Source organism: Mirounga angustirostris, unplaced genomic scaffold (assembly GCF_029215605.1).
Source record: "Mirounga angustirostris isolate CCGP_5_RB_7025 unplaced genomic scaffold, mMirAng1.0.hap1 SCAF_17, whole genome shotgun sequence".
NCBI classification, from domain to species: Eukaryota; Metazoa; Chordata; class Mammalia; order Carnivora; family Phocidae; genus Mirounga; species Mirounga angustirostris.
In genome coordinates, this window is record NW_026991725.1 from 12,328,118 (window position 1) to 12,339,136 (window position 11,019).

General features: G+C 62.2%; 1 protein-coding gene and 1 long non-coding RNA gene across 2 annotated transcripts in view; one reads left to right on the top strand and one right to left on the bottom strand.

Moving 5' to 3' along the window:
- Positions 1–596, bottom strand: part of LOC123854217 (uncharacterized) — a 45,701-nt gene extending 45,105 nt beyond the window's left edge. The window contains exon 1 of the long non-coding RNA XR_008507202.2: positions 471–596. This is a non-coding gene — a long non-coding RNA (uncharacterized LOC123854217). The remainder of the gene's footprint in view (positions 1–470) is intronic.
- Positions 150–9,296, top strand: TBX2 (T-box transcription factor 2). Its single transcript, XM_045889309.3, has 7 exons — positions 150–826; positions 1,960–2,227; positions 3,200–3,346; positions 4,559–4,635; positions 4,736–4,899; positions 5,353–5,990; positions 8,127–9,296. The coding sequence occupies exons 1-7, from the start codon at positions 432–434 to the stop codon at positions 8,577–8,579; spliced, it is 2,142 nt and encodes a 713-aa protein (XP_045745265.1). The 5' UTR covers positions 150–431; the 3' UTR covers positions 8,580–9,296.
- Positions 9,297–11,019: the final 1,723 nt, after the last annotated feature.

Genomic DNA, 11,019 nt, shown 5'->3' on the forward strand with positions numbered 1-11,019 from the left:
TCCCCGGCCCCCCCTCCCGGCCGGAGCTTGGCTTGAGCTGTCAAAACCCCGCCCCCGGAGACCCACAATTGGTCCAAAAAGCGTAAAATCAGCAATCAAGGGGGGCCTGGCTCGTTAGCGCAGGGGATCCGAGCAGGGCAGGACATGTGAGATAGTCACAGTTTTCCAGAGATCACGACAAGATCTAACCAGTCGCGCGTGGTCCCCGGCGCCGGAGCGGGCCAGCCCAGCCCAGCCCCGCTCAGAGCCCCCGCCACCCCCGCGCCCAGAGCCCAGCGCCCCTCGCCGTGCGCCGGACGGGGAGCCGGGAGAAGCCGCCGCTGCGCTTGCCACCCGAGTCGCCCTTCCTCCGCGCGCGCCGCCGCCCGGGCCGGGGGTCCGAGCCGCGCGCCCCCGGCCCCGGCCCCTGGGCGCCTGGGCCGGATGTCCCGATGAGAGAGCCGGCGCTGGCGGCCAGCGCCATGGCTTACCACCCGTTCCACGCGCCACGGCCGGCCGACTTTCCCATGTCCGCCTTCCTGGCGGCGGCGCAGCCCTCCTTCTTCCCGGCGCTCGCACTGCCGCCCGGCGCGCTGGCCAAGCCGCTGCCCGACCCGGGCCTGGCGGGGGCGGCGGCCGCGGCGGCCGCGGCGGCGGCAGCGGCCGAGGCGGGGCTGCACGTCTCGGCACTCGGCCCGCACCCGCCCGCCGCGCATCTGCGCTCGCTTAAGAGCCTGGAGCCCGAGGACGAGGTGGAGGACGACCCCAAGGTGACGCTGGAGGCCAAGGAGTTGTGGGACCAGTTCCACAAGCTGGGCACCGAGATGGTCATCACCAAGTCTGGGAGGTAGGGCGGCTGGCTGGCCGGCGGGCATGCAGGCGGGCGGGCGGGCTGGGGCACCCGACAGCACCGACCAGCGCCGAGCCCGCCGCTCGCGGCTCGCGGCTCCCGGCTCCGGCTCCGGCCCGGGCCCCGGCGCCACGCTTAGCTCCCACAGACATCCAAGGTGACTTTTCTCATTTGGCACTGAGCGAATTTTTTAAAACTGAACCATCAAAATCTCCCGAATGAAATAAAACGAACACACGCTCCTAAAGAATAGTCCCAACCTTTGTGAGTCCCAAAGCCGAGGAGGCCCCGAGGCTCGGCCCCGGGCGGATCTCCGAGATTTCGGCTGCGGCTCCTCAGCCCTGCCGCCTCGCTCTCCTGCCTCCGGGTCTGGCTCTCGGAGCTCCGGGGAGGTGCAGCATCTCCCGGACTGTCCTCTGACCCTGGAACCCAGAATGAGACTCGCACCATGCTAGGCCCAGGCTGGCCAGCTGATTCCAGCCCGCCATTCCGATCCGGCAGTAAGCCCCGAGCGGGCCCAGCTGCTGCCTGACCTGGGCTGGGAGCCTTGTCCGGGCCCACGGAGCGAGGAGCTCCCTGCTCACACACCGCTCTAGGCCTTAAAGCCAGAAGAAAATCACAGTCCCCATGCCTCCACCCTTCGACTCAGCCACCGAGAATCCAGGCCTCAGGTTCACCCTCTTCCCCCGAAACTTAAGGTTCTTGTTCGGCTGTAACCCAGTTCCCCAAGCAGACATCTTCTGGTTTTATTTTGGGGAGTTTCAGTCCCCGTGGGCATATCCCCTGAATGAATTTTGGGGAGATTCAAAAGAAGCAGGTGTAATTCTAGGGGGCCCTGGATTTCTTTCCTGGACATCGGCTTTCATCTGGGATGAGGGAGAAAGACAGTCACCAGACCTGAGGATAGGGCCGATGGGAAACCCTATAGTAAGAGAGGGTTTGACAAGCGGAAATGGGATCCCCCAGGAATAACAACCACAGGTGGGGTCTCCCAGGCAGTGAGATGGGGGCAAAGCAGCGACAGCAGGGAAACAGATGGGGAAGCTCCTGGCAGTGGTGCGTACCCGGGAGTGGGGTCCTCAGACATAAAACCGGGTTCCATGGAGTCTTCCCCTTCCCCTTTCCCGCAGGAGGATGTTTCCCCCCTTCAAGGTGCGAGTCAGCGGCCTGGACAAGAAGGCCAAATACATCCTGCTCATGGACATTGTGGCCGCTGACGATTGCCGGTATAAATTCCATAACTCGCGCTGGATGGTGGCGGGAAAGGCCGACCCTGAGATGCCCAAACGCATGTACATCCACCCGGACAGCCCGGCCACGGGAGAGCAGTGGATGGCCAAGCCTGTGGCTTTCCACAAGCTGAAACTGACCAACAACATCTCCGACAAGCATGGCTTCGTGAGTGCTGGGCGGGCGCAGGGAAGGGGGTCGGATACTGCGCATCCGGTGCCGCAGGGGGTGGGGGCGGGAGAGCAGGCGGCGGGATTCCCCGGAGGGGAGCGCTGGCCGAACCCTCGGAGTGCCCCTGCTCGGGTCACTGCCCTGTGGCCTGTGCTGGCTGACGCTGGGTCCCGAGGGCTCCGCAGGCCTGGGGAATGAAGGGGTTGTGGGGCGGTAAGCTCCAGGCTGCTCATAATCTCGGCTGGGGTCAGGCCTGCCAAAACTCTTCCTAGAGCCCAGCGGGAGGCAGGTGCGACCGGGACTCATTTGTGCAGCCTCTGGTCTTTAACTGCTGAGCTTGGAAGTCCTGCCCCCGACCTCAGCTTTTCCTCGCCCTTCCCCTTGACCCCTGTCCCCATTTCCCCCCCAAACTAGGAGATTCAAAAGTTAAACCAGCCCCCTTCACATCCTAAGACTCCTTTCCCTCCTCCCACAGGCAGATGCCCCACCAGGAGGAGGGAGTTTGGGGGTTCTCTCCGTTTCTGCCTGAGCCAGGCCCCCAGTGAATGGGAGGGGGGAGTTGATGGGGCAAAAGGGACTGCCCATTCAGAGGTAGGGCAGTTGTTGAGCCCCTGGAAGGTCCACATCTTCTCTCGGTGGAGTTACTAGGGGCTTAGCAATGAGCCCAGGAAGAGAGGTTAAGAGTGGAGTTTTATGGGGTTTTTATTTTGTTTTATTTCTGCTTTCAACTGGGGTAATTTTTTTAAGTGGAGAAAGAGAAACTGCGATAAAGAAAACAGGAGAAAATAGAAGAAAAAGAAATATAGGCAAGAAAAGGGGCAGAGAAGACAGGAGAAAATCACAGAGGAGGGGGTGCTGGAGGCAGACGAAGAAAGAGACAGAGACTTGCAAAGAGGTTGGGTCCCCAGGGAGTAGAAGTGCTGGGGCCAAAGGCTGGGGGCTTCCGGCTGACCCGCGCCCTCCCCACAGACGATCCTGAACTCCATGCACAAGTACCAACCGCGCTTCCACATCGTGAGAGCCAACGACATCCTGAAGCTGCCCTACAGCACCTTCCGCACCTACGTGTTCCCGGAGACCGACTTCATTGCGGTCACTGCCTACCAGAATGACAAGGTGCGCTGGGTGGGCAGCGGGCCCAGGCCCTGCACCGACGCCCCCTTACACCTGCAGGCTCCAAGCCATCACTCACATCTGCCCCAAGCCGCCAGGACCCACCCTGCGCCCTCACAGCTCACTCCCCAGCACCAAGTCTTGCATCCGTAAACGCAGCACCCACCGAAATCCCCCAGGCTCCCTCCCAAGTCGGTGACACGTACACACAGGCTCCCCGGGCGCCCGAACAGCTGGGCGCTCGTTGGGGTGGGGATGTTTACTTAGCAATTAGCAGAGACTCCGGGACCGCGCTGACATTTTTACATTTTATTCGTTTATTTCTTGGCTCAGGGACGGGAATTTAAATGAAGAGAGGGAGCCTGAGGCAATCTGCCCTGGCTTCCTGGCGGCTTGGAAACCAGCGATAGGAACCCAGGGCCCAGTTTTCACTCTCCCAGGGGGTGCCAGAGGGCGGGACAGGTGACACAGCTTCCCAAAGCACCCCCCGCATCTGACCAGGCCCCAACCCCTTGGGAGGTGTTTAGAGACTTTTCCTCTAAGTTAAAGGGCTTTTTCTTCTTGCTGCCTTTCTACACTCTCTCTCTAGAGGGGCAGAGAAGCACTCCCTCTGGGCCTGTGCCCGTGTGTACCCCTCTCCAGAGAGTGTCCAAGTGCCCTGCCCGTCATTCTTTTTGTCTTTGTGAGACGATGTGTATGCGGGTATGCGGGCAACCTTTTGGGCGCCTTGGATACGTGTGGAGGTGTGCGGATTCGTTTGGTTCTGTGGGCACTTGTTTGTTTTGTCTGTGTGTGCTTGCGTGTGCGTGGGCCCGTGGGTGTGATCTGTGCCTGTGCTGTGGACTTGCGTGTGCTCTGCTGTCCCTGTGCGCGCCTGCTCAGATGCCCGGTTTGTTTAACTTGAGTGACCGAGTGGCCCTGGGTGCATGCTTGGGCAGATCTCTGCTCTGCGCACAGCTTTGGGCTTGTGTGTAGAAGGTAAGAGAATATGCCTCGAATAAAGTTTTTGGAGGAGAGACCCCCGTGGCTTCCCGCGAGGCCCGCCGGCCTCACCTCGTTCTCCAGCTGGGAGCGTCCTATCCCAGGCGGGCGGGTACCAAGCGGACCTGCGCGGGTCTCTCCTCTGGGCCGGCCTCCTCTGACCTCGGGGTGCCCCAGGCCAGGCTGGAGGAGCCGCTTCCTGACCTGGCGCCGCCCCCTCCGTCCCCCCCGCAGATCACGCAGCTGAAGATCGACAACAACCCGTTTGCCAAGGGCTTCCGGGACACCGGGAATGGCCGGCGGGAGAAAAGGTGAGGGGTGAGCCAGCCGGCTCCACGGAGGGTGCCTAGGCGAGCAGGACGCGGGGCTGTGTGCACGCGCCTCTGACCCGCTCCCTCCGCTCATCCCCAGGAAGCAGCTAACGCTGCCGTCCCTGCGGCTGTACGAGGAACACTGCAAGCCCGAGCGCGACGGCGCGGAGTCGGACGCCTCGTCTTGCGACCCTGCCCCCGCGCGGGAACCGCCACCCTCCCCGGGGTCAGCGCCTAGTCCCCTGCGCCTGCATCGAACCCGAGGTGAGGGTCGGGTGGTCGGACGGGGGTGGAGGTGGGGGGGTGGAAGGGAGGGACTCCTCAAGGCGCCGGGCTGGCTCTTTGCTCAGCGTCGGGTAACCGGGTAACCGTCAGCAGTGCGTCTGGGACGGGGCATCCGACCCAGGCCTTCCCTGGGAGGGGCGGTCCCCCGTAGCTAGACGATCTGGCTGGACTCCGAGCCAGGCCCCGGGCGCTGTGTGACTCTGGCAGTGAGTTTCCTTTACACGGCTCCGTGTCTCCAGCTCTAAATACGGGGCCTGAGATTAGGTGACCTGCAGCTGCCCCCTGCCCGACGAGGGTCTAGAAGCTCCTCGGACGCGGCTTCCCCGAGAGCAGGCCTTTCCCATCTCTCCGACCCGGCCCAGACGCCGGGGGAGGCCTCGCGTCTGTCTCCCCCCGGGCCCCTGTGACCTCGCGCGCCCTCTCTCCCCGCAGCCGAGGAGAAGTCGTGCGCCGCGGACAGCGACCCAGAGCCGGAGAGGCTGAGCGAGGAGCGCGCGGGGCCGGCGCTAGGCCGCAGCCCGGCCCTGGACAGCGGCAGCCCCCCTCGCTTGACCGAGCCCGAGCGCGCCCGGGAGCGGCCCAGCCCGGAGAGGGGCAAGGAGCCGGCCGAGAGCGGCGGGGACGGCCCGTTCGGCCTGCGGAGCCTAGAGAAGGAGCGCGCCGAAGCGAGGCGGAAGGACGACGGGCGCAAGGAGGCGGGCGAGGGCAAGGAGCCCGGCCTGGCGCCGCTGGTGGTGCAGACGGACAGTGCGTCCCCCCTGGGCGCCGGACACCTGCCGGGCCTGGCTTTCTCTGGCCATCTGCACGGGCAGCAGTTCTTCGGGCCGCTGGGGGCCGGCCAGCCGCTCTTCTTGCACCCGGGACAGTTCGCCATGGGCCCCGGAGCCTTCTCCGCCATGGGCATGGGTCACCTGCTGGCCTCGGTGGCGGGCGGCGGCGGCAGTGGTGGAGGAGGCGGGCCAGGGGCCGCCACCGGGCTGGACGCAGGCGGGCTGGGTCCCGCGGCCAGTGCCGCAAGCACTGCTGCGCCCTTCCCTTTCCACCTCTCCCAGCATATGCTGGCATCTCAGGTAAGGCCCGGGATCTGGAGGGAGAAAGAGCGAGGTGGGCATAGGGCCCGAGGGTGCCACGGGGGCTCTGAGTTTCCCGCGGGCAATGACTCTGTCCTGGCAAGACCCGATGGACACTCTCCAGGACACCTAGATGCAGGGAGACTAAGACTGTGGGTCTAGGGTCTGGCCAGAGCACTGTTTCTGACTCATGTGTGACTCTGGACAAGTCCCTGACCCTCTTTGGGGGTCCCTTCCCTATGCCTCCAGCACCGAGTGGCACCCATTAGACTCTTCCTCTGACAGACTGGATCTGCCTCTGGGTTTTGTGAAGTCCGCTTTCCTGGCCTCAGGATGCTTCTCTTGGAAACAAAAACTCTTGGCCCACTGTCAGTCCCCGAAAGGCTTAGATGCCTGGAAAAAGGGAGTAGGAAAATTTGCAATATTTTCTGGACAATCGACCACCACAATGACCCACCTCTCAGATGCCTCTGGCGCCTTTCAGGCCCTCCAGAAAGTCCTCTGACCTGACAAAGAACAGGACTGTTCCTTCCCCGCCCCCCCACCTTGGGTCTCCCAACTCCTCCAGCCACACATCTCAGGGAAGAGGGGCTCAGTTCCCCAGGCCCAGGCTGAAATTCTGAGCTCCCAGGGGAGACTTTATGAAACTGGCCAGCAGCAAAATACGGAGATCCAACAGGGAGAGCGGCCTCTTTGGTTGCTTGGGTGGAATATTCCCTGTGGAAAGATTTGGAATCTCTACATTCATTTTCTTCCCTCTGAGGTTTCTGGCAAATTGAACCCTTGAGATCTTATCTTAAGGGAAGGAAAATAGGAGTTCAGGTCTCAGAAGGCTCCTTTGGTTCAGAAGCAGATACTTTGGAAGTGGGGGAGGGCGTTCTGAAATGGGTTTTTCAGTGTCAGGGATGTGTGGAGTGAGGGAAGCACTCACATCACGTGTATCTGTGGCTCTGAGATGGCAAGGCAGCCTCTGGAAAATGGAGCTCAGGGCTTGGAGGTTTAATGTGCATCCTTGATTCTGTGTGTATGCGAATGCCTCCTCCCCAGCATGGGTCATGGGGAAGTCAGGGCTTCTAGGTACAGCCTGGGCAACAGGTGCAAGACCAGGTTGAGAGTAGGCACTCAGGAGGCATCACTGGGTATCCTGCTAGTGGTCACCTTCCTGTGCCAGGGTAGCCTGGCCCTGGCCATCAGGTAGAGCCAGCTTTGGGGAGGTCTGAAGCCTCCCTCCCACCTCCCCACCTGAGATGCCAGGACTGAAAGCCCAGCAGGGCTTGACCTTCTCGGGAAGGATATTTTCTCATTCCTGACTAAGCTACTTCTTTCCTTCTCCCTGCTTGAGCCAGGCCCGAGGCTCCCTGGAAGCCGAGCGCAGTCAGCTCCCTGCACTCCTCCCCATACCTTCATACTCTGGGGAGTGAGCCATTATCTCAAAGGTCAGATAATCCAAAAGTCGGGCCTCACGGACTCAGACGGTGTTTATCCAGGGTCTCCTGGCTACTGTGCTCTCCACAGGCAGACTTTGAATTCCTTCCTCAGCTGCCGCTGAGGTGCCGCCAGGAGTTCTCTGTAGAATATCCAGGCCAGTTTATAAGCGGATTGGCATCTATGCTCTTCTCCTGGCCCAGGCAGGAGATCCCTGAGCAGGCAGGCAGGTAAAAGGAGAATTTACAGAGCTCCTCCCCTCCCTTGCCTGTGCTTCCTCAGTCCTTTGGGGGGCACCTGCAGAAAGCAGGGCTGGGGAGGACACTGTTCTAAGTGAGCAGAACCGCCCAAGACAGCCAAAGCTGCCGGCTTGCCACCTGGCTCTGTGCCTGCCCAGTTTCCTCCGTCTAGGCCTTTGCCTAGTTGGGCCACCTGGCCTGTCTTTCCCTCACTCGTGCTGTAATACCTGGCACAGAGCTGGACGGCGCCAGACCTCTGCCTCATCACCCGAAGTGGGCTCCCTTCTAACGGGGTTTGGCCCCAGCATCCTGGCTCGTGCCTACCTGTGCTGCTTGGGGTTACAGTTCTGGGAGCTCTGGGCTTCTATTCCTAGAACCGTTGGGTGCTGGTAGACCGCCCCCCAGCCCCCAGCTTCCCCTCAGAACACCTCAGGCAGGATGCCTAACCCTCGTCTCGTTCTGTTTCTTTCAGGGAATCCCAATGCCCACTTTCGGAGGCCTCTTCCCCTACCCCTACACGTACATGGCAGCCGCTGCGGCCGCGGCCTCTGCTCTGCCAGCGACCAGTGCTGCGGCTGCAGCTGCCGCCGCCGCCGGCTCCCTGTCCCGGAGCCACTTTCTGGGCAGTGCCCGGCCCCGCCTGCGTTTCAGCCCCTACCAGATCCCGGTAACGCTCCCGCCCGGCGCGAGCCTCCTCACCACTGGGCTGGCGGCCGAGGGCTCCAAGGCTGCCGGCGGCAACAGCCGCGAGCCCAGCCCGCTGCCGGAGCTGGCTCTCCGCAAGGTTGGGGCCCCTTCCCGGGGTGCCCTGTCACCCAGTGGCCCAGCCAAAGAGGCGGCCAGTGAACTGCAGAGCATCCAGAGACTGGTGAGTGGGCTGGAGAGCCAGCGAGCCCTCTCCCCCGGCAGGGAGTCGCCCAAGTGAGGGGGCTGCCCAGCGGCTCCGCTGCCACGCAGACCTCCCGGGCTGCCTGCCCCTGCTGCTTGGCACGTGTACAGCACAGAATGGGTATTTATTTACATAAAGGAGCGAAAGCGGGCTGCAGCAGCCGGAACAGAGGCCCGCCCGACCAGCCAGCCAGGGCCTGGGACATTTCCCTGGGCCTCACAAGGAACCCAGCTGCCGGGAACGCAGTCGCTTAGGAGCCACTGGTCATGGTCCAGATCTGCTCCAGTGGCAAGGTGGCATTGGCCAGGGGCCCCTCTGGGTCCTCCGGCGCTGTGGGCAGGCCTCATCGCCCCACCCAGCGGCCTCTTCCAGAGCCAGAAGGTGCAGGAGTCAGGGATGGGAGCCTCGGAGAGAAGCCCAGAGCCCCTAGCCTTGGGCCTGGACCGCTTGAGAATCTGCAGTGAGGGATGCTGGGCTCAGTGAAGACTGAAGTCAGTGTAGACTTGAGCTGGGAGGGACCTGTTCTTTTAGTCCTCCCACTTCTTCCCCCAAAAAGACAGGCGCCCCTCCCACCCCTGGGTCAGCGGAGGGAGTGGCACTTCTGCCTTGAGTCCCCAGGGAAAAAAAAAAAGATATTTATGAAATAAATGGTAATTTGTGTAAATAAGCTTTAAGGTTCCCAGAATATGCAAATTGGTATTAATTTATTCAAAGGTGTACATTGCTGTGTACATAATATCTAGAGATTAATTCATAGCATTTAAAATTTCTTTTCATTTTACATGAGCATCTATATTGTACAGGGCTTGGGGGGGGGGTCCTTGGCTGCGGGAGAAGCCCCGACCCCCGGAGGAACTCCCACCCCGCCAGCCCCTCGGCCCCTCCGCCCGGGCTTTGCTCGCCCGGCCCGCGGGCTCCACCTCAGGTTTTCACTTTTCGCTACGGAGCGAGACGAAAAGACAAAAACGCGAGAAAACAATAAAACGCTGCAATGCGAAGTGAACGGCGCTGTGCGCTCTGTGGGCCGCGTGGGGCAGGGGCGCAGCAAGCGCGTAAGGAGGGACTGGAGGCGGGGACACAACGTTGGGCGCCCCCTGCTCGGCGGCAGCTGCACCCCGGGGGCGGCAGCGGGCTGGGGCGGCCGGCGGAGCTGCGAGGCCCGGCGGCGCCTGCGAGGGCCGCGGGCTGGGCCGGGAGGCGCCGAGCCGCTTCGAGCCCCCCTCGCGCTTCCCGCGCCCGCAGCCTCCCAGGCCAGGGGCCGGGCTCCCTCTGCTGGCCACTCGCCTCGGGCCGCCGCCCCAGCCCCTCCGCACCGGGACTCCGGGCTCCGTCTCTGGGGCTCCAGGGTGGAAACGCATCCCCTTTCAGCGCCTCTGGTAGGCGGAGCTGCTAAGATGGCTGCACCCTACTCCCTCTCTCCCTTCTGAGGAGCTTGGCCGTGGTGCACCCGATATCGCGGACCCTAGAATCCTTTTCCATCTCTCTGCCTCCCGGACCTCAAAAAGCAACAATTCTCGGGGCGCCAGGCTGGCTCAGTCGGTAGAGCATGCGACTCTTGATCTGGAGGTTCTGAGTTCGGACCCCCAGGTGGATGTAGAGATTACTTAGAAAAAAGGAAGAAAAAAGAAACATTTCTCCTTGTCAGGGTTGTTGACTGGAGTGGCAGAATCTAACCTGAGAGTTCTCCCGTGTAACTCATCTAGATCTCTCGGGGGTGTGGGGAGTGTGGGTCAGTAGGCTACTACCTTTCCTGCCTCAGTTTTCCCTGGTATAATAACGGGCTCCGCGGGGCAATCTCTAGGGGTCCCACTGTGTTAGTCTCCATTAGGCACGTTCTTCCCCGCCCCCTCCCCCGCCTACTTCTGCAAGGACAGCTGCCTCCCATCCTTTGAGCTCATCTCTGCTTCATCCAGCCGACAGGTGTCTCCCGCCCCAAATCCTGGTAGTGGGAAGGGGTGGGAGATGGGCCGTCACTCCTTTAACCCACCCTTGGGTCTATCTATGCGTCACTGAGCCCCCACCTCCTTCCCCGTTCTCTCCTCTTTAAGCCTTGGGAGTCCGTGCAGCCCCGGACTTACACGCTGCCTGCCCACCTAGGGCACTTGGCGGGGCGGGAAGCACGGGTCCCCAACTCACCAGGAACACCAGGAATGGTGAGATGAAGGAAGGGTGAAGGTGGAGTTGGAATTGATAGTATCCAGGCCTCCAAGTGCCCTGGACACCTCCGCGGGCCAACACACTCGCAAGGAAAGAGAACCATGTCCGCCTCTCCCAGGGAGGGAGCTGGACCCAGGCTACGCTGAATTCGGTGAGGGGCTTGGCCAGTGAGAGAGTGAATCGGCGCAGAAGGCTGTCCCAGCCCCCAGAGAGTGGGGGGGAGGGGGGCCAGCTTCTTCGCCGCCTCTGACCTTCCGCAGGCAGCACAGAGAAGGGTTAGTCCAGGAACGGGGCGGGCCAGAGAGACCCCTTTCTCAGC